Source organism: Miniopterus natalensis, chromosome 12 (genome assembly GCF_054644295.1).
Source record: "Miniopterus natalensis isolate mMinNat1 chromosome 12, mMinNat1.hap1, whole genome shotgun sequence".
Lineage (NCBI taxonomy): Eukaryota > Metazoa > Chordata > Mammalia > Chiroptera > Miniopteridae > Miniopterus > Miniopterus natalensis.
In genome coordinates this window covers 68,065,862-68,088,599 of record NC_142092.1, presented here as the reverse complement: position 1 = coordinate 68,088,599, position 22,738 = coordinate 68,065,862, and the positions used below count along the sequence as shown (strand labels likewise).

The following is a 22,738-nucleotide window of genomic DNA, read 5'->3' as shown; positions in this document are numbered from 1 at the left end:
ACAGGGAAGGTGCTCACACAGGACCTGAATGGCTATTTGGATGGATGGACGAAGGGATGAGGGACGCGCCACCCACCTCGCCGCCCTCTCCTCCGCACAGCTGCTGGGGGCTGCTTCTCCCTCTCTCCAGGAAGGCCCCCCACCTCTCCGCCCACAGCCTGCCTGCTCTGTACGAGATGCCTCTCCAGGACCCGAACCTAGACCTGCTCCACATGCTCCCCTCCCCTCCAGGCCAAGCTACCAAGGGCAGAATGGGTCACCTGACCCAGGCGGCCAGTCTGTCCTGGGACTCCTGCCTCCGGATCTTCTGAACTGAGACGCGCCCACTCGGGTGGCCAGTGTGTGCCACGTATGCTGGTGTGCAAAGCACGTGAAAGGGAGGGCCAGAGTGCGAGCATGTGAGAAGCAGACACCCGGGCAGGGGCAGATGAGGCCGCGTGGGCAAGGCAGGAGACATAGGTGCCCCCTGGCTTCTCTGAGGCTCAGCCAGGCCTGCTATGGGCTCTGAGTGTCCTCTGGGTCTGGCGAACAGCCCTGCCTTGGCCTTGGCTGCTGTGAGTGGATTTCCGTTCTTTGCTGCTCAGAGGCAGTGTGTGAGGTGCCTCTCCCAGGGCTCTGGGCATCTGCCTGCCTGCCTCCTGAGCAGTGCCTGAGCCCTCTCGCAAACAGACTCTGAGGCCACCACTTACACCTGCTTGGTCACGCAGCACTGGGACAGACTCAGTTCATGCTATGGACAGAAACACAGAACCCAAGCCCCAAAGAAGGACCCGTGTGTCACTTGGGCTCTGCTCATGCTACATGCCCTGTAAACATCCTCAGTCTGACTTCCCGAGGTGAGCCAAAGCCACCACGGGGGGCACTCTCCCCATTCTGACAGGTCAGGAGCTGAAGGCGACATGGCCAGGAAGTGGCAGAGGCAGAATTTGAACCCAGCTCCTCACACTCCACACTGAATGCTCTTTGCAGGTTTCTTGTGAATTAATTCCCGGGCTCTTCTCCTCCCTCTGCTGTGGAAAAAAGACCTGAGAGACGCCAGAGGTGGAGGCCTGGGCCAGAGGCGCCAACACTCTTGTGGGGACCCTCGTGGTCCTAATGAGATGAGCTGAGCCCATGCTGTCCAGCCTAAAAATGCAGAGGTCACCAGTGAAGGCAGAGGGCTTTGACAGTGAAACCTGAACGGACGTGTCCTCACAAGCAGCCGTGTGTGTCCCGGGCCCTGCGGCCCCCTCCCGGCATCTTACAGGCAGGTGAGCAGTCGGGACAGGACTGAAACGGCGCAGCTGCGTGTCCGCCACCGGCGGCCAGACCCTCTGCTCCCTGCCCAGACGCGGCTCCGGGGCAGGCGCAGATGAAAGGGCTCCCGCATTCCGCACTGGTGACCTTGAAACGCATGCGTTTCACATGCTTTTACGGCAACTGGGATTTTCTCCTCAGAGCATTCCTGAGGCTGGGCTCCTTCTGAATTCTTCTGGCTTGTAACCAGGCATCTAAATGAAATGGGCGAAGAAGCCCACTGGCTCTTTCTAGAAGTCTGCAAGGTCAGGGGGGTGGCGGCCCTCTGCGTCTTATGCCTGTGGCTGGCCCAGCCTGTGTTTGGGACAAGCTGGAGGCCTGAGGGACGCTGTATCGGGTGGCTTCATGTACAGCAGCAGCAAGCCAGGAAAATGTTAAAACAAACATTTATTTAACAAATTATATTAAGGAGACAGACAATCACACAGTGAAACTCCCCTTTGCCAAGTACAAGAGTCACCTCGAATAAATACACGCAGCGAGGATGCCGTTCCTATGGCGAGTGCAGTGGCCTGTGGGAGGCCCTGCAGTCGGTCGCACAGCAGCTTGGCCCTTTGCTGGGAGAATAGGAACCCGGTCTCATGGTGGTGACAGCTGCAGCTGCCGGAGGGCCACGTTTCCAGCAGGTGAGGAAAGCTGGGCTGACCCAGGGCGCCAGGTGGCCTGGGGTGAGCGCAGTGCCCGGCTTCTTCCTGCAGGCCCCAGGGCTACAGTAGACAGTGAGCCAGTCAAAGCAGGCACGTGGCTGCTTTGTTAGGCCCCCTGGTTCACAGAGGAGCTGCCGGTTGGGCTTCCCCACAAATGGCAAATGATGGGGCAGCCAGCAGACCCGGGGAGCCCTCGTCTGGGTAGAGTGCTCGGGCAGGCGGCTCTCGTTCTCACCTGTGCTCGGGGCCCTCGTCGAGGGTGTGGTGACACCAGCATGACTGGTGGCGGCTGGGATGTCTGCTACTGGCCCAGACACAAAAAGGTCTTTGTGAGGCATGTGCTTATGTTGGGATGGCTGGCACCATGGCTCTGGGGCCAGGAGGACTTGGCTCCAAATCCTGTGTCTGCCACTTACCAGCCTTGTGCCCTTGGACAAGTCTGCTTCTCCATCTGGGTACGTTCATTTGTTTTTTGAGGGGAATGACAGAAGAAAATGTGCTTAAGGTGCCGGCCTGATGCCTGGCAAGGAGTATGGGCTTAGCTTGAGCTAACTCTTCTTGTCGCCCCCGCCTCTCTGAAGGACATGGGGCAGGCGGAAAAGCCAGTCCCAACCCAATCTTGGTGGCTTCTCACCACCGACCCTGTCATCAGCAAGGCCGGCAGACAGGCTGCAGCCCTCCCAACAGGGAGCCAGGCAGCTTGGAGTCTAACCCTGTCGCTTCCCACCAGTGGGGTTCCTGCCTCTCCAAGTGGAGGAGGGTCGTGGCAGATGTTAGTTCTTGAACTTGGGTGGGGAAAAGCCTTGTTATAAATCTGCAGGTGAACCTGGAGCTGAGTGCGTCCCTCTCACCTGTGCCACTACCAAGACCTCTGGAGAGAGATTTTGAACTTGCAGAGGGCAGAGAAGGCGAGGGGCACGCTGTGCTGGCTTCTCAGGGGGACAGAGGGTGCTGGGGCTGAGGGCAAGGCCACTGTCCTTCACGTTTCCGAGAGAACCTTCCTCCCCTCCTTCCCCACCTGGCCAGATGGTTTGTAAAGGAAGGTGCCCTCCCACAAAGAACCAAAAGGTCATTCAATTAGTAGGTGTGAGCCAGGGCCTCACACGGGCTGGGCACCCACCCCCAGCCTCCTGTCACCCACCCACTTGCTCACCCTCAAGCACCTCTCACAAGCCAAAGCAGCAAGGTTAGGAGCAGCCTAAAAGCTACCACACAGCCGCCTTAACGCTGTCCGTCTGGGCTGTCTTAAGCCTCCGTTTATTGTGACGTTCACAGTCAATGCCGCTATCTAGACTGAGTCTAATGCTGCGGAGGGCTCTTGCTTGCCCAAGTCCGCACAGGTTTGCCCTCTTCCAGGTGGCCCCCCGGGGGCGTGAATGGGGAGCTGTGGACACCCCTCCTCCTTTCACTAACAACCACCCTCGCCACTGGGTCCTACATGGTCGTATTTGAACCTTCTGGGCCCATCAGAGCTGCTGAGATGCCTGGTCATTCACTGGTCAAGGGAGAGGGGCCGCTGGGCACTACCATCAGAGATGATCTCACAAGCAGGGCATGAGAGAGATAGAAGGACAGAGTGCACAAACCAAGCGAGCTGGACAGAACTAATCAGAGCTCTGCCCCCCAGGCCTGCTGGACCTCACCTATTGGGTTTGGGTTACACAGGTCACTTGTTTTGAACCAGCCACCCAGCCACAAAGCAGCACTATACACATGTTCTCTGGGCCCCACAGGGCTCCCTACATTTCCCAGAAGCACAACTAGCTTATTCCTGTAGGTACATTTGAGACCATTCAGCTCTCTCCTGGTTGAGCACCAATCCCAAAAGGTCCTCATGGGGACTGCTGTCTCCACCCCAAAGCCTCCCAGGCCCTGGTGGGTTCCACAAACTGTCTTTTCCTGCCACCTTGCTGTGTGGGAGGAATGGAAGGCCAGTCTCACCAAATGTCCTCAGGTTTTGGGGGAGGTGAGGCAAGGCAACTGCTTCCCTAATGCACAGAAATCAGGAGGTATTAAAATGAAAATGGAGGGGCTGGCCCAGGGGCGAGAGGTGAGGGGCTGGAGATGGCGGGGCTGACAGGTACATGAGGTATTTTTTTTGCCCCACCCTGCTTCTTAGCCAGTGGCCACTCTCCTAACTAGTGGCTGATTCCTGTTGCCACCCAGCTAACCTTGTGCCATTCCAGGGACTGCAGGGAGGAGGGTCTGTTCCTGGCCATGGCTCTTCTGGGCTGCCTGCCAGCCTCCAGATACACACCGAATCTCTTGTCCAAAGCTCCAATCATCTGGTTACCCCCCAAGATGGGAGACACCAACAGCCAGTCAAGGCAGGCAACTGGGGTGCCGGCCCGAGCCTCCAGGCATGGCAGCAACCCCTGTTCTCATGGCAGACGTGTAGGAGTCAAACTTGGCAGCTGGCACTGTGTCTACTTGGCCATGAGTGGCAGAAATGTCAGTGCTGCCCCGGTGCAGTGACCTGGGTCAGGAGGACTCTTCAAAACAATCATTCCTATGAGCAGAGGAATCAAGACAACTCCTGGCTCCATAAGTCAGGTGACTATGTGTCCCCGTTCCTGTCCCCCTGGGGCTGGGCAGTGGCTCACAGAGCCTCTCGCTCGAGGACCTGGGAGGGCCAGTTGCTGTGGTCACTGGGTCAGGGCACCGGGCAGAGGCAGTTGGTACTGCTGATAGCACGTGGGCGCTGCAGAGACGAGCCCTTTGGGGGAAGTGGGTATGAAGTGGGTGAGCACAGCGTCCTGGGCAGCAAGCACCGGGCACTCTGCCTTCCTGCCCAGACAGCAAGTCCTCCCTGACTTCAGGACATCCGGTGTGGGAATGGTGATGAGTCCAAGCACTGATGTCCACAGTGGGGCAGGGGGCCAGGCGTGGTCCACTTGGGCCACCGGCTGCTTTTTCCCGTGTTCCTCAGGGTGGTTGTGAAATGTTGGGGGCACTTAATGCTGCTGGACTGAGGGCCTTGTTCCACAGCAGCCCTGGGGCTGGGTGTTCAGGGAGCCACAGAGGGGCCTGTGCAAAGCCACAATCCCTCAGGCTCTCCCAGGAGGAAAGTGATGGCTTAGTGGCAGGTGACAGGAGTGAAGGGAGCTGGTGGCATCACTGGGTGGTCTGAGCACCTGTCCAGGGTCCTCAGGTGACTCCCGGGGTGGGTAGGGCTGTTTATAGGATGGCTGCTCGTCACAGACACGTTGGGAGTCGCTGGTCACTACAGCACACATAGGTTAGTGGAGGTTACAAACAACATCCCCAGAGAGGTGGGTGTCATGTCAGGCAAGCTGATGACGAAGACGTAATGCTCAGCTGCCCGGAGTCTCCCAGACAAGCCCCGCTGGGCAGTGTGAAGGCGGCAGGAGGGAGCAGGCGAGGCGGGGCGCTCAGTAGTCTGGGCCGATGGATCTTCTCCCCGCAAGTGGCAGGTGGCACCTGGGCCCTCAGGACTGGGGGATCTGCTGACAGCGTGTGGGGCTGGGTGGGAGCCTGGCAGCGGCACTCTGCTCTGTGCGGAAGCTGTACTCATACTGCAGGAGGGACGGGACAGAGAAGCAGTCAGTGTGGGACACCAGGCAGGCCAGCTACTCCACGGCCTCGGGCCGAGCATCTCGCTGAGCCCTGCATGTGTAGGGACTGTGGGTGTGAGCTGTGTGAGTGCTGAGTGCAGGAGTGCGGAGCAGACACACTCCGGTGCTGCAGGTGCCCACTAGTCTGTGATGGTTGGTACCTTTCAGTCCCTGCCCCATTCCCCTCGAGGTGAGGTCTCAGCACTGGTAATGCCCAAAGCCACGATGCCAGCGGCATGCCCAGCACCCTCCCACCACCCAGTAGACAGTCCTCACCATCCCACTGGGAGGAGTCACACTCTGGTGAGGGCATATCTGAGACTCTGTCCCAAACCTGACCCAAAGCCGCCACAGCCACCAGGCCCAGGGGACCCCAGACTTGCCGCTCTGGTCAAGTGCCTCCTGAGCACTCCCAATGATAGACACTCTGGGTGACACAGGGCACCCATGGGAGGGATGAGGTTCAGCAGGTTAGAGCCCACCCACCCCTGGCACCAGGCCAGCACTCATGCACACTTGTCGGCTACCAGCCCACTCACTCTTCTGCTCTCCAGTGACCAGGGCACAGGTCAGGGCCTGGGGATTCCAGCTCCCAGGAGGCTGGCAGACCAGTGCAGCATTAGAGAAAGTAGACTTCGGGCAAATTTGGGACAATACCACCACCTTGTGGCTGCTCAGGTGCATCACAGCAGGAAGTATACCCTCATTGGCTTGCTCAGCACCCACCACATCTACCCTGTGCTGGGACCTGGAGCCAGATGAGACCCCATGAGGGGGTGGGGGAGGAACGCGGGGCCATTAACCCAAATGAGCAACACAGTTGGCAGAGAAGGCTGGGGGAGAACATGCGTGCATTTCTGCTAGTGGCCGAGAGTGATCCCCAAGGAGCACCCAGGGGTAGCCACTGGGCTGGGACACATGGAACCAGGGATAAAGGGATGGAAACTGGAAGCAATTGAGGTCAGGGTAGCTGGAGTGACAGGTGTGGAGATATTTCAAGAAAAGCACACAAAACTGGAAGACAAGAGGTAGGGCCTGGCACTTGGGATGAGAACCCAGAGACTGAGAGGGTGGAAGACTGGGGGCTTCACGTTGGCTGCTCTGAGGCCAGCGTGGGAGACGCCTGCCTGGGCCAGCAGCAGTAGTGGGCAGAGGTGAGGCACCTCTCAAATGAGGGAGCAGCCAGGGCCAGCACCCAGACCCTTGTAAGGCTGTGCTGTGCCAGGCTCCGGGGTATGGGGGAGCCAGGCCACCTTGAAGGGAGATGGAGGCAGGAGTTCCCAGATGTCCATAGCCAGAGGCCTGAGCCCCAGCAGGAGTAGCCCCAGAAAAGGTGGGAGCCAGAGGGGGAACAGGAAATTTCCCAGCCTGGGTAAGCAAACGCTGACCAGGACTTAATGGGGAGCCCCGAGGCCAGTCTTTGTGGCCAGGAGCAGAGACAGGGTCATTAGGAAGGGGGGCCACAGATGGGCCTTTAAGGGTGAACGGCTAAATTCCTCTTTCAGATCGGGGCCAGAGAGGCAGGGAAAAGAGCACGCATGCACACTGCCTTTTCCTGACTCACAGCCCAAGTCCACAGTCCCCCTGCCCTGCCCCTCCGGAGGCCCAGGGATCTAGGCCCAGCACACAGATTGCTGTCCCCCTACCTCTGCCCTTGAGATTTCCCCCTTTTTAGGTTATATTGGCTGGAGAAAAGGGTGACTCCCCCCTCTTGTTTTCTCTAACTCCCCAAATGAAATTTCAACATATGTCCCCCGCCATAATCCCCTTTAGGCTGCGGATAACCCTTCCCACAGACGCTGTCCTCTGCCCGGGACTGCTGGCCCCAAAGTGTTTGCCCAAGAGACTAGGGCCACGTCTGGAAGCCCTTTCACTCCCTTGGGCAAACAGCAAGTACCTTTGAAGGTGGATTTGGGCCCTGATCTGTTTACTCAAGACATCAGTCTCCCGCATAAGGAAAACCTGCACTCAAGTACAAACAGCAAATCCTTTTTGAATTAAAAAAATTTTCAATTAAAAAGAATTTGGGTTTGCAGAGCCAAGCCCAGCTGAGTGGCCCCAGGCATTGGCGCCCTCTGGTGGGCACAGGCTGCCATCACAGCAGCATCGGAAGCCCAGCCTGGGTGGCCTCTCCAGGAAAGAGACATCACTGTCAGGGGCTCTGCCTGGGGCTGTCCCAGGGGCCTGGGTATGGGTGCTTCTGGCCCAGAGACCCTGCAACTGATGCATCAGATCTCTACAGCCACGGCGCCCAACTCTCCACTTCCAAAAGGCTTTTGTCATAGCCAGGCCAGTGTCCTGGCAGTGGGAGACTGACCACCACTCCCAACTGCACCTCAGAGGCTAAGTCACTTTATTGCCCAGCCTCCCTGCCAAAGAGCTGGTGACCGCCTCCCGCACCAGGCCCACTCACAAAGGTGTGGTGAGACTCATCTAAAACCATTCATGTGAAAGCACCTCGAGAGTGAAACAGTCCTCCTGGGGCATCACAAGCAAGGGTTTAACCAGTGCCAGGGGTGCCTGGGCCCTGCCGGAGCTGTGGTGGGGGTGGGGCAGGCATCAGCATTTGCCTGAAAACATTTACCAAATATAATAGGAAAAAAAGCAAGCACATACCCCCCTGCTCCGCCCCCTCACTTCCTGGGTCCAGCGATGATTGAGTCAGTCAGAGAGCTCCCTACCAGAAAGGATCGGTATGGGGTTGTTTCCAGCCCCCAAGTTTTCCGATGTGGAAGCTGAGGCTGGGGATGCGTCACACTTCACCAGGTCAGACTGAGCTGAAGCAGGGCTGGCCTGGGCCCACAGCGGTGGCAGGGGACAGGTACAGCTCTGGCCCTGCAACTGGCATCAGGTGAGTATCTGCATCCACTTCCTCATATGGGTGCAATTCGGAGGTGGGGGGGTAGGACAGATGTGCCCCAACAAAGACGGGCATTTTGGTGAGTGACAGGGGCCTGGAAGGACCCGGTTGGGTGAGGACAGGTAGAGGGGAAATAAAGGGCAAGACTCAGGCCAAGGAGAGGAGTCTGGTTCAGGGGCTGACCCCACTTAAGAGTGGGCTCCAGAGGGCATGGAGGGTCCCTGCACAGGCAGAGGGAAGTGGGCGAGGCTCTGAACAGCAGCCTGTCTTCCCCACAGCCTGCCTCTCCCAAGCCTGCCCTGCAAGGCACCTGCCTTGGCCCCACAGCCCTGCATTTGGTGAGGATGGGCCTGGAGCTCAGGGCTCCTGGATTATAGCCCATGACCCAGGGGTCACTAATAAGGTGATAGGGTGGCAGGAGCTGCGGGTCCTGAGTGACTGTTGGGACCAAATCCTTGCGCCCCATGAAGCTGGTACTATTCCCACGACAGGTGAGCAAACCAGGGCCCAGAGAGGCTGAGCGACCTGACCAAGGCCTCCAGGGCTTGGGACATAGCTGGGAGAGCCCTTAACCCCCCAGTCAGTGAGGATGTTCGGAGGTTTCACCAATGTGGCTCATGCACACCCGCTGGGAAGCCACTCCTGTTCGTGTACTGGCTCTCCCTGTGGGTTCCTGAGCTCTGACCTGAGAGCTGCAACCCCGGAGTCAAGAGTTGGGAGCCCCGAGCTCCACCCCGTCCCACTGCTGGGCCACCCTAAGTGAGGGGCTGGACAAGTGTCCCTCCACGGCACACCTCCTCTGGAAGCAGGACCATCTGTGTGGGCACAGTGCCGGCCCGGAGCCAGCCCGAGAAGAACTCGGTGAACAGCTGCTGCTTGAATGCCCGCCCTGGGCTGGTGCAGCCGGGCTGCCTACTGCTATCAGGCATCGGGTCACTTCAACCATCCTCGTCAGTCACCCCCTTTCCTGCTCCAAACCTGGGACTCCCAGGGCACCCTCACCTCACAAAGCACTTCCACCTGGGATTCAGTGAAGCGACTCCCACATCCCCACCCTGCAGCAGAGCCCAAGCCCGAGAGTGAGGTTGGAATGGTTTCTGCAGAGACCTCTGCCTGGGTGTGGTTTCTCAGGTCTCCCTGCCAAGCGCTGTTTCCTAAGTGTGCCTTTCCGTGTGCTCTTCCCTCAGGGACACTCTTCCTCCCTTGAGTGGCTCAGCTAAAGGGGCACTTGTTCTGGGAAGTAGTCCCCCTCCCCCACAGCACCTTCCATATTCCCCTTAAGTCCAGTGTCGAGAGGGGGTCTCGGCCACTTCTGTAGCCCCAGAGCCTGGCAGAGGTTGTGACGGGGAGAGATGGATGGGTGCATGGATGCGTGAAGGGAAGATCAAGCTCTGGGCATAGCTCATTGCAGAGGAGAGAAGGCAGCTGAGGTAGGGAGTCAGCTCTTGGGCAGGCGGGAGGTCATTCTAGTTTCTGGTCAGTTGTGGAAGCAGCAGAGTCAGTCCAGCCCTGGGTCCTCTGAATGCCCACAGCCCTCAGAGCAGACGGTGTGATGGCCCCGTATCCTGTGTACTTAACTCCTGCATGCAAAGCACTGAGCCCAGGGCTTGTCCGCATCACCCCATGAGTAGTGAACATACGGATCTAGGTGTGATGTGTCTCTCTCTACACACAGACCATGTATAAGTTGGACGGTCACCCTTTGTTGGCATGGCGTTTAAAGACAGTTACAAACATTGAAAAGTTTAGAGGCTTTGTATAAAAAAGGAGGGGGATATGGTAATTCTGGACCTTCATTCTTGCACAGCAACTGCTGGCCTAGCATTGCTAGATGGATGCTGCTTCCTTTAGAGAGGCATGTGCTTTCTGGTATGCCACAGTCCCCACCACTCCCTATAACTGCCCAAACAGGAGGAGTGTCAACTGCCATTTTATCACTGTGATTGTATTTTGTGTGTGAGTGTGTGGGGTGATGGGGAAAGCAAGAAAGTGAAAGATTTCTTGTACCCAGGACTGCTGGAAGTGGAAAAATGAAAGTCAGGCCAAGAAGGTCATGCTTCTTAGGGAAAATGAGGAAAGCACATTTTATGGTGGAACTAACTGTGCTGCGTAATTAGGACACAAGGTGTCTTAGAGGTGTCTTGCTGTCACTGTCCCCTTCCCCCCCACACACTGCAGGGCCGGCCAGCCCACGGCACCTGTGTGTCCAGCCAGTCTGCTCTGTGTGGGGATCTGCGAGGGACTGGGGGCTGATGGATGCCTTTGCTGCTAAATAAACACCATTTCTGTGTCCACAGCAGCGGGGCTCACCCCTCCCTGGGTCAGCATTTCGGAATTTACCCGAGTATCATCTAAAAATAGATGTTTGTATTTTTCCTCTCCTAGGTTATCTGCAGAAAACATTCAGAACAATACTGCTTTCTGGCACTGATTTCTGGGTGGAGGAGACTATGTGGGGTGAGGCTGGGAAGGTACCTGCCCCCTCTCCACCTCATCTTCATGCTCATTTTTTACCTACATGCTAGGTAATCTTTCAAGGATCAATTTGGGGGGCTATTAAAACTTGGGAGATTAAGGGTCCCAAAACCATATGAATAGAAAAACCCTTTGGTGAAGGACCCACACAAGGCCAAGTATTCACCTTGACTGCAGTTTTGTGTGAGCAGGAACACAGCCCAGTAGGGTGTCCAGGGCGGCAGTTCTGTCCTCCAGACGTCATCTGCCTCAGCCATCTCCACGGGCCCAGCCTGGTTCTCTCATTTACACGGTGAACGCCGGGGCCACTGTGGGAGCAACCTGTGTGGGGGCTGCCGCTCGGCCAGTAGAACCAAAAAGGGGGGGAGGGGGAGTCTGAGACTCTCAGAATTAGGAACTCTATTAATATAATCTACCACGTTAATATGCCCATGGAGGAAAAATATGAGCATCTCAATGGATGATTAACACGTTTATCAAAAGCCACCATCCATTTCTGATAAAAACATTTAGGAAAATAAACATAGATAACTAATTCTTTAACATGAGAAAAAAGGGACACATCCATATATATAGCAGGCTAGAATGTAACACTATGGATTAATACTGAAATTAGAAACTTCCATTAAAAGCATAAATAAGACAAGGAGGCCCAGTGACCAGGCCAAGGCACCAGGCGAGGGACAAACATGGGAAGGAGGTGGCCGGGGTCGGTGTCTGCAGATGACATAAGTGTCTGCCTGTGAAACTGAAGACAAGCAACTGAGAAACCATCAGGAACAGTGAGGCGGTGAGAGAGCCAACTCGAAAAATGCAATGCAAAGCCAACAGCTGCTTGATACATAAATAATAGAAAGCCTAGTGGGAGAAGAGACCCCATTTACAAGAGCCACAGAAACACCACACCTGGGAATATCCTGAAAGAAATGTGCCGGATCTCGGCAGGGAACACCGTTCCACTCTGCTGAGTGACAGACGCATACACCCGACGGAGACTCTTCACCCCAAATGCCACTCGGCCCCCTATTTCTCTATGCTCAATATAGTTACAATAAACAACTAAGGTGGAGTTTTTGGAATCTCCCTTCCCCCCAAAACAATTCTAAAGTTCAGCTGGAAGAACAGTCACATGAATATAATTAGGAACATTTTGGGGGAAAAAGAGCTAACCCTATTATGTATTAAGGCTTATTATAAAGCTGTAAGATTCAAAACGGTGTGATGACAGATAAAAAGAGTCAGGAAAAATGTCTGACTTACACGTGGCACTATGCAGTCACGTGCCGCTTAACGAGGGGGATACGCTCCGAGAAATGCGCCGTTAGGTGATTTTGTTGCGCGAACATCACAGTGTAGTTGGACAAGCCTGGATGGTACACTTGTGTACTCTCCATAACTGTATGTGCTAGTGAGATACAACTTGCATACGCCAGGTTTTGGATACACCGGCATCCCCACAAACACGTGGCAATACGCTGCGCTACGAGGTTAGGACAGCTATGACGTCACCGTGTGACAGGCCGTTTTCAGCTCCACTACAATCTTTGGGACCACCGTCGTCGACCCACATTGTTACGCAGTGCATGACTGTATATGATAAAGGTAGTATTTAAAATTCACTGAAGAAAATAATCAGTGTTAAAACTAACGTTTTAGGATAAAACAAATATGGTTCTAGTTCTCATCTTGTAATAAATTTCAGGTGGATTAGCTGGTTGAAAAGCATTTACTATTTTAATATGTTAAAATACAAAAGGGCAAGAGAAAATAGATTATAAAAATATTCACTCCTAAGCATGATCTGAAGCCAAAAAATAAATAAAACTGCCCATGAAAAAATTTAGTGGAACACAGTATAACAAGGTGAAAAGCCACTTGTTAAAGGGGTGCGAGTGTGTGTGTGTGTGTGTGAACACAGGACAGAGAGAAGGTGGTTATCAAGAGCATAAAGAATGCTTTAAAAAAGCTAAAGAAGCCAATACAGGAAATCAGGCAAAGGGTACAAACAGAAGACATTCGTAAAAGAAATACAAATGACCAATAAACATATGAAAAGACGTTCAGCTTTAAATCAGGGAAGCTTAACCATGCAGAGGATGTGGGAAACAGGTACCCTAGATGCTGAAGGTGGGGTGCTACATAGGCACACCTTTTTTGGAAGGCAAGAGAAAAGCCCAGGGGAGCAAAGACATCTGTACAAGGAAATATACTGCAGCTGTGTAATAGCAAAGAGTGGGTCGCTTAACTAAATTATGGCACAATCATAAGAGCAAACAACATGGGGTCGCTGAAAGGAATGAGGCAGATCTGTGTGAACTGACATGGGAAGATGTGCCAGATACACTGTTGTGTATGTTGTGAGCCTGTGTAATGTTTGAATGTGTGTGTGTCCCAGGAGCGTACTGTGGGGAATCTTTACGTTCTAAAATGTCTGCATTTTTATAAACATGTACAACCTTTGAACTCAGGGGGAAAACACTAAGTATTAAAGATGCATTCTGATTGGCAGGGTAGCAGCTGAAGATGACAAGCTACCCGGGAGAACTGCACGACTTATGGGTAGAGAACTAATCTTGTTGGTGGCAGAAAACAGTGGTTCCTAAGCTGTGGTCAGACTCCTGAGGTGATGTTCCCCAAGCTACTTCCCACATTTCAAAATTAGGCTAACACTTCTTTTGTGCCTTCAGAAAGGCCATCCATTAAACGAATTCATTAGGTTTCTTTGTTGTGGGCTGGAATGATCTCAACTCAATGTGATAGCCCTGTGGAATCTGGTGGCAGCTCTGTGTCTTTGAGCAATACGAAAAAGTAGAGGGGGAGAACGGGTTAATGTCTATTTATTTAACTCTTATCTAATAAATAAAGCGGGCAAAATTTACCCCCAAAACACACCAGCTTCCTTACTGAAGTATAAAGAAAGAAAAAGGATTCTGGGTGGTGAAGATGTTAAATCTCACAGGTAGGGAGAAGGCAGCTTATTTCCTGTTGCAGTTTAAGACCTGACCACTAGATGGTGCAAAGGGACCACACATTTTGCAACCTCTCCCTGCACAAAATTCTTTAACGTTAATAAGCACAATGAAAGCTTTCCAAAAGTCGAGAGAATGAACAATTGTGCTGGGATATGAACATTTTGCTTTTATAAAATTGGGACTCTGCCATTTCATTACTGATACAAAAATCTTCTGTTTCACTTTCTGCCCACATATGCAGGTCCCAAATCCACTCTAAATCTCATATTTGAAGGGGCCAGCAGAAGCCCATGAAAAGTGGCTGTCCAAAAGTTGAATTCAGAAATTCTTTTTACCTTGAACTGCCAAATGTATTTCCATTAATTTCACCTCAATGTCGTGACGTAAATGCTAGTGGAATCGGCCCCAAGCTAAATAAGCAATAAGCCCCATTTTTCAACACACAAACACATAAAGATGTCAGCTCAAACTGTTTACTAATTAACACTTAAAAAGACACAAATTAGATATGCGTGGCTAAGAGCAATTATAATCAAGACGAATTTCTCTAGTCATTTGGGAACTGAAAAAAATGCCTAATTGCTGGAACCAATGTTTTAAAAACTGAAATCATGCCAGTTAGCAAATATGTTCATTTAAAGAACATTCCACGTGACTACACTCTTGAGGATTGCCTACAAACATGAGAACAAGGAAAATATTTAGGTATAAAATTAAAATTTTAAGCTCCCTTAGATTTATAACTTCTTCATTAAACACGTCTGCAAACAGCAGCCCATAAAAACCTGTAGCAATTAAGTGGTTAAATGAACTGCCTCCCTTGTCAATTTTAAGGGAGTGATTAATATTAGATCGTCCCTTTACTAATTACTCTCCCTTGTCTTTCAGCTTTAGAGTCGAGTGAAAATGGAGGCTGTGGGCTCTATCAGGAAGAGTGGTAGGCTAACACTTCCCTTGCTGGGTTTGAGTGTGGCACCCACTGAAAGGAGGTGATCACGGTTTTCTGTGGGAGGGAGGCAGCGGGTGGGGAAATGGCTGTGCACGGAGCTGCCTGGCATTCTGGATGCCCGTCCATCACAGGAACTGCTGGCTCCTGTTTTTAAGAGGCTCCCAGGTCGTTATGCACGCAGCATGAAATCTACTGCCATCAAGGCCACTGTCTCCCGGCCATCATTCCTTGAGACAAGGGACAGATTGGTCTGTGAGGAGGCAGGGTGGGGCAGTGGGCGGGGAGGAGCACACACAGGCTCCAGTAAAGGTAACGGAGGCTCGAGGCTCGGGGATTCTTGCAGAGGCTGCTGCCTGGACTGCGGGCCGGGAGCTCCCGCCCTGGCTGCGATGGGGAATCCATCAGATGGAGAAATGGGGCGACTGCTTACAAGGGAAATAAAGAGTGGCAGAGACGAAGAATATTTATATGCCCATCTCCTCACTCGGAGGGAAGATGCTTCATCACAGGGGTCGGCTGCAAAATTACACTTTTCCCGACTCCCGAGCAGAGAGAACCTTTTGTTTGGGCAGCGGGGAGGACAATGAGGCCTTTGCTGGGACCCAGCCCCCAGGGAGGGAGCCAGGCAACCTCCCCAGTGCGGCCACAGCTGCCACTGGCCAGCCCCCGGTCACCTCCTGGGCTGAAGGGAGAGGAACAAAATCTCATTTTCTCAAGCCTGGGACTAATTTACTCGGCAAAGCCCCTGCTCCAAGCTGCGGACAGACACGGGCAGTAGGGCCCATGGCTGTAGGAAGAGGGCCGGGCAGAACTGGGGCTGCTGCCACCATGGAAGACTAGGATTGGTCAGATTTTAATTTTTTTATTAACCATGGCTTGGTTCATTTTTAGCAACCCACCCACACTGCCTAAGCATGTTTCTGTGTTGGGAGAGGTTTTGCCTTTGCAATGATATTTTTTTTCTTCAAAATCTGCTTGATAGCATGTACACTGATTTTAATCATGACCTTAAAACATGACCTTCCTTGGGTGTCTTTCATGAAACGTAATCAAGTCCTGCCTAAGCCACAACCCCTGGGGAGATCCTAAGGCCGCTGACCAGGGCTTGGACCTGAGGGCAGGGTCATGGGGCCTGCAGCCAACTTGAGGTGGAAGCCAGAGGACTGGCCCAGGGTGAAACCCAGGAGGTAGATCTGGCATGCTACCCCAGGCATCTGGACTCGAAGGCTGTCCTCTCCCATGCACCGCGTGCCTCCACTGTCTACAGTCCATAAGCATCCTAGCATCACGCTCACCCTTGAGGTCGCCAGGGTCCAGTGGGGCAGAGGTGCCCTGTTACTCAGTGGCAGGCAATTCTTGGGCTGGCAGTTGGGTCCACTGGGGGTCCGGCTGTGGTGGGGGGCACCCAGGGACAGCTCTCCTGGGTTGGCTGCTGGAGTGTCCCCTTTGGTCCCTCACCACCAAGCTCAAGGCTGACAGTGTCCATTTATAGAGTGGTCTATCCCAGGGCCCAAAGATGGCATAGGTAAGTCAAGTAAAAGTGGGCAGGAAAGCAAACCTACCCCAGCTCTGGGTCTGGATGCGAACATCATGCTACCCTAGGGGCAGGCCCTTCCACTTCCTTCACCTCTGGGACCACTGGGCCAGGTTTCTGCTGGGCGCAGGGTGTGGAGGGAGCATTGAGGGGAGTGCTGGCCCAGCACAAAACAGCCTTGCAGACACTGGGCTCTCCCACTGCTTAGGAACCCACGTGAGACCAGGGAGGAGTTCGGATGGGCACAGAGCCCGGAGCCTGGGGTGGGGCATGGTGTCTGTGGCCCTGAACCCAAAGGCAGTCTCCCACCTTTTGAGGGGTAGGAGGCTTGGCTTGATAGTGTGAAATACGATGAAATAATAGTTTACAATGAGCAAAGAATACTGCCCAGAAGAGCTCTCTCTGCCCAGGGACCATCCCTCCTGTACCAAGAGAGCCAGACCTGCTGGGATTAAAAGGAGCGAACCCATCGGGATGGAGGAGACACCACTGCCCAGGGCCAGCCCACAGGGCCCAGAGCCAGGCCGGAGGCTGTGGGTACAGCTTCTCCCAGGCGCCAGCTCCCCCAGCAAGGCTGGGTTCAGAGGCTAAAAGGAGCAAGTTCAGGTTTATTTACAGAGAAAATCTTCTGACGTGGTTGCAGACGACGGAGCTGTTCACCAAAGTGTATGGATATCAACATACTAATCACCATTAAACACACGCGAATGGCCGATGTAACATGTGAATCTCAGATTAGATGCAAAACTCCATAGCATTCTGACGGCTAGGGTGTCTGTGATGGTTTCACACCCTATTTAATGTTTCTAGCCTCTTCCTATTTCCCCACATTTTAAATGCCAGTTTAATTTCCTGGGAATATAGATGTGTATTTTTAACCCACCACTAAAAACAAGAAATAAAGCTAGGCTCGGTTAAAGGGGATGTGACTGCTCAGCTACTAGCACAGGGCAGCGTGCCACGCTGAGATGGGGCAGATTTACACTGGTTCCCACCCCTTCCTGTGGACAGTAATGACCACAACCATGACCATGACCACAACCACGACCATGACAACTGCAGCAGCTGACTGGCTGAGCCATAGCCAGGGCAGGCACTATTCTAAGCCACTTACAAGACTCTCAGTCAAACCCCATAAACTCTACCGGGAAAGCATTTGCATTACTACCCCAATTTTACAGAAAAGGAAACTGAGGTTCAGAGATGTTAAATCAAAGAACTTAGACTCATGCCCAGGGCAGCAGACTGTAGAGCCATTGGCCCCACCAGGCTCTGCTTAGAACATCTGACCTCAAGATAACACAGTACAGCCACACACTTTTTTAGACCAGATTTTAGTCCTTAGAGTGGGGAAGAGGATCGAGGTTTACGGTGGTTTCCACCAAACACACAGGCTCTGCACTGGGCCCCTTCTGCATCAATCATCCTGTCCTGTGGCTTGAAGTCACCCCACCCTGTGACTTGAAGGCCAGAGTCAGGACCTGGGTCCACCGGCATCTTATATCCATTGTCCTCACCAGCCCCTTAGACTTTAAGTCACAACGGAGAGGATTTGGAGTGTGACACACTAGGTCTTAATCTTGTCCTGGGCAAGTTACTTCACCCCTCAGAGTCTCCATTCCTGACCCATGACATGGGAGGAATTACACCCACTGGGTCAGCATGGGTGAGAACCAGTGATGCTGCAGGTGAAGCCAGGATCCTAGAGCCGAGCGCACACAGCAGGCACATAAACAAATGGGGTGACTGCTGTGGCCCAGTGAGCGCACAGCGGACCCGGGGAGAGAAGGCACCACTCAGGTGGCTGCCCCCTGGCTCCAGCACATGCCACCTCACAACACCCAACCCACACTGATGGGCGCCTGCCTGCCAGTGCTTTTGACAGATGCTCATTTAGTTCTCATGAGAAACCCTCCGAGACAGGTTCCACTGAGACTCCTGCTTTAAACAGAGGAGGGGGAGTGTAACTTGCCCCCAGTCAGTGTGGAGCTGGGTTAGACCTCTGTCTGTATGAACCTGTCCATCCTAAAGAGGTCTCAGGCTGTGTCCCTGCTTTTCCATCTGCAGCCACCCCCAGAAGCCTTCCTGCACACATACTGAGCACCACTGGATGAAGGACCCCACGCAAAGGAAGGCTGTGAGCAAGAGGCCAGCCGGCGGGAGAATCCCTGGTAGGACCATCCAAGGCTCTCTTGATTTTGAGAAGGGCTGACAAGGAATCTATGAGTATATCTCTAATGTGGTAGCCAGCCATTCTTTTACACTGCCTCCAACCCAAATCTACAGATGACAATCAACTTGGTTTTTATGATTTACGGAAAATCAAAGACAAAGGGGGCCTTTTTTGTCTTGTTTTTGCTGTGACAGGTTTAGAAATTTGTTGTACTACATTGATTCAATTTTCCTTGATTTCAGCCATCTTTCAATAATGCAACCTGCTTCCGCTAGCTGGGTACACAAGAGAAAACCCAAAGGAGCTGAGAATATTGAAATGGTTCTACCATTTCCATCTTTGAGACAAATGTTCCTCTCAGAGGAGAGCTGGCTGCCAGCACGTGACTGCTTAACAACCTTCTATACATAAAAGACGACACACACTCTAATGCTCTTAGGAAAATGGGGAAAACACGGCACAGCTGACCTCCAGTTTGATTCCATTATCTTAGCTCTCTCTCTTCAGAGTTGTCACATGTACCCCCATCTTGGATTTCCTTTTTTTTTTTTTTTTTTTAAATATATCTTTATTGATTTCAGAGAGAGGAAAGGAGAAGGAGAGATAGAAACATCAATGATGAGAGAGTCACTAATCGAGCCCGCAACCCGGGCATGTGCCCTGACCGGGAATCAAACCCCGATCGCCTCAATCCTAGGTCGACGCTCAACCGCTGAGCCACGCCCGGCCAGGCGGATTTCCTTCTTTTTATTAGGAAAACATCCAAACTACTTCGAGCCAGGCTACCAAGTGAGATCTGGTTTACCACGCACAGTGGAGTATACCCTGACCCTCTAAGTCACGAAGAGTCTGGGACATGTTCCCAAACCCCTTCTGGTGGCACGTCATAAAACAGAGGAGGCAGAAAAGCTGACACCACGCCCATCCCCCATCCCTCCTTTTAAGCTGGGATATTTTAAAAACAGCACAATTGATTGTTCCGTCGGTCCCTTAAAACCTTCTGACTGAGAGAAGACAAGGAAATGCTGGACATATTTGACTTGAAGTGATAAACACATTAAAAGTGAGTGTCTTTTTCCAAGCATACATCTGAGTGAAATGAAAGTGCTTTTCTCCAAAGGGTTCCCCACACCCAGGCCCTTCCTGTTCCTGGATCAGATCCCTAATGGGAGGAGAGACCCAGGGGCGAGCGAGCAATGGCCCAGGCCCCTCCCCTACCCGGGTGGCTTGCTTACCTCTTTCTCAATTTCTGCCAGAGATTTGATGGTGATTCCCAACAGATCAAAGGGCTGCATCTGAAAATACAGACCATGTGGTCCTCGTAAGGCTGGAAGATGCTCCTCCACACTGGCTGTCATGCACGTCAGCGTGAAACTCACACCACCCTACGTGATCCCCAACCCCTTTCCAAGGAGACCAGCCAGTGTGACACTGCCTGGCTGTCAGTGGGGTTGGTCCCCTCTGGTAGAGAGCCCTGCTTAGTCATCTGTCTTTAGCACCCAGGAAGGTCACGGCCGTCCTGAAAGACAGTGACTGTCACCAGTGACTCCCACCTCTCTATTTCTCTGTTCCCTGCCCTTGTGAAAAGCCAGTTTGCTTGCTTTCTGCAGCTGTGGGGCTGGAGCCGCCCACGGCTTCCCTGAGGCCTGGCTGCTGCGCCTATGCAGTGGGACGGGCCTAAGGAATTCCAGGAGGCAGGTAGTGAATCTCTTGTGCAGGACTCCCAGGTGTCCAGGGAAGAAGCTGGAGGAATTCCAGATCTTTGAAAATGCAAAGGGGAATGAAATAACTGCCCATTGCTTATCCTTTGGGAAAGGAATGGCAATGAAAAATATGGCATTTTAATGGTGTTTCTATAATTTCATGAATATGGGGGACCTTTCTGTAAAGCTGCTGGCTTCTTAGCAGACAGCATGAAAAACCACACACATGGCACCAGGAGTTTGCTGGGGGCCCAGAGAAGCCTGGGATGAACTGCATGGTGAGAGGGCAGAGGACCCTGTCTCTGAGCTCCCGTCTGGCCCCCTCTGGGCATACTGGCCGTTCCTACTCCCACGAGGGCACTGGCCCAGGCCCCTGGAGCCCAGGTCAGCAACTCGCAGCAGAGGATGAACAAGGCAAGCCTGAACACCTCCTACAGAACTCCAGGGCCTCATGGTTCTGCACTGCAGCCCAGAGATGGGGCAGAGCTCGAGCCGGGCCAGCGGGGGTCTCCTGCGAGGCGAGGTAGGAAGAGGCCTGCTTCCGAGTCCAAGGCCCGGGATTCAAAACCGGCCTCAGGTTCCATCACTTCATCATTTCCTCTCCTGTTAAAGAGCAGCGTGTGCGGCCCCCCGGGCCAGGCTGCTGGGAGGAGTAAATGAGAGAATGGCAGGGAAGCTCTTGGCACCGGACTTGGCCTGAGTCTGCGGGCCTTGAGCACTTGCTGAGTCGGCAGCGCCCTGGTAGCAGCCCATTAGTGAGGGCGATCTTGGGACAGGGCCACCAAATTAGGCACTCAGCTCCTGGGGCTGCGCTGCCAGTAGCCAGAAAACAGTTTGGCTCTCACCTGCTGCCAGGCCGAGTGGCGCGCGAATGGGGCCGCCTGCCCACGCTGCCCGGGATCCAGCAGAGGTCCAGCTGTTGTATCATTAGGCTCTAACTGCCCCACTAAACTTTCCCGACTGGAGCTGGTGCGCAGGACAGAACAGCCTCTCCGAGGGAGCAGGCAGGAGAGGCGCCAGCATCTCCATGGCAACGTGGCCAAGTGGAGTCGGCTGAAGTTACTCATGCTCCGCATGTCACGTCAGGAGCATTTTTCAAGATTAAGCTGCTTACCAGAAGGGTTCAGAGGAGGCCTATTATATTTCATGAAAATGGAAACTACAGAGCAGGTCAAATCGCAAGCCGGGTGGTTTTAAGCCGGATCCAAGAAAAACACTGAAGGATTCTTTAGCTGGTGCCCAAACCAGGGCCTTCATGTTTATTAGCTGCTCAAAGCAAACTTCTTCAGAAAGGATTAAAAACCCCAGAAACAAGTCTACGGAGCCAGCGTGGGCCAGGCCTGCACAGCTGAAGGAGGGCCTCTGCCATCCCTGGGGGCAGGCACCCTCTGAGAGAGGGCCCCAGGGCCGCCAGGCGGGGCCTGCAGCCCCAGCCCACAGCTACCCAATGCCTGGTGTGACGGGTGCCCTTCGGTTCAGGGTCTGGCCATTAGGCCCAACCAGCTTACTCAGTGCCTCTGTCCTAAAGAGAGATTGGGGGCCTGGCTTGGGCCTCAGTTTACTCAAGGGTAGATGGTGTCAATGCTGCCAGCGGTGAGCAGGAAGCCCACCTCTGTGAGACACTCCGTAGCCCAGCCCAGCCACATGGGGGCCACTGGGTTAGAGCAGAGAACTCGGCTCTTACAATATGTAGCAATTAAAATGCGAAAATGAGGCAGCCTCCCCTCTGTAGGACACCATCATTGTTAAATTAAAAAACCAAAAATTAAGCTGAACTTGGAACCCAAGTGAAGTTCAGTCAAATTAACCATCACATTTGAAACAAAAAGGCTCAGCTGCATCTGAGTTTGCTAGTCTGTCGCTCCCTTTTCTTTCATTCATTCTCAAGTCCTACAATGGGCAGCACTAGCTGAAGGGGCTCAGAGGGGCCTGAACCCACTTCCAGCTCTCAGGCAGCCTGTTGTGGGCTGAAGGGCCGAATTTCTGACAGGCGGGGGGTGGGGGTGGGGGGGGTGGGAGGGTGGGCAGGGAGGAGGCACAGGCAGGAATGATTCTAATGTGCAGGAGTGTGAGGGCCACCAGGAGCTCAGGCTGGGAAGGGAAGGGAAATCATGCATAAAACTTACACTTTCTGGAACACAAGAAAACTTCTCTGAAATCATAAAAGGCACACCATCCATTGCTGCAAAAGAGAAAAAGAGAGAAAAGGGCATTATAGACACCACCATGCTCAGTAATTGAGATGTTGACACAGACAGTACAAGGCAGTGGGTGACTGGGGCCAGTCACTCTGCACACAGGTGAGTAGGGCCTAGGGAGACGTGTGCCCAGGTACCACCCCTGCTCCTGAGACAGACACTTGGGGCAGGAGGCAGATGCTCTGCATATCCATTGAAGAGCAGGCAGTTGTGTAGACAAGATTTGTGAGAGCAGAGAAGGGTCCAGTGCCCACCCTAGGAGCCTGGCCTCTGGCCTGTAAATGGTACGAGCCATGAGGGGCTGCCAGCAGGACAGTGGTGTAGGGAGCTGAGGGGACAGAGCTGTGCTTGCAAGG

General features: G+C 53.4%; 1 protein-coding gene across 2 annotated transcripts in view; it reads right to left on the bottom strand.

The window, feature by feature from the left end:
• Window positions 1-1,665: 1,665 nt before the first annotated feature.
• The window catches only part of MVB12B (multivesicular body subunit 12B), a 141,754-nt gene continuing 120,681 nt past the window's right edge, over window positions 1,666-22,738 (bottom strand). For both annotated transcript variants that reach the window (XM_087822914.1, XM_087822915.1), the window contains 3 exons: window positions 22,311-22,366; window positions 19,717-19,776; window positions 1,666-5,479 (listed from right to left, as the gene is read on the bottom strand). In XM_087822914.1, the coding sequence (XP_087679040.1) occupies window positions 5,393-5,479; window positions 19,717-19,776; window positions 22,311-22,366 (203 nt within the window). In that variant the 3' untranslated portion in view covers window positions 1,666-5,392. The remainder of the gene's footprint in view (window positions 5,480-19,716; window positions 19,777-22,310; window positions 22,367-22,738) is intronic.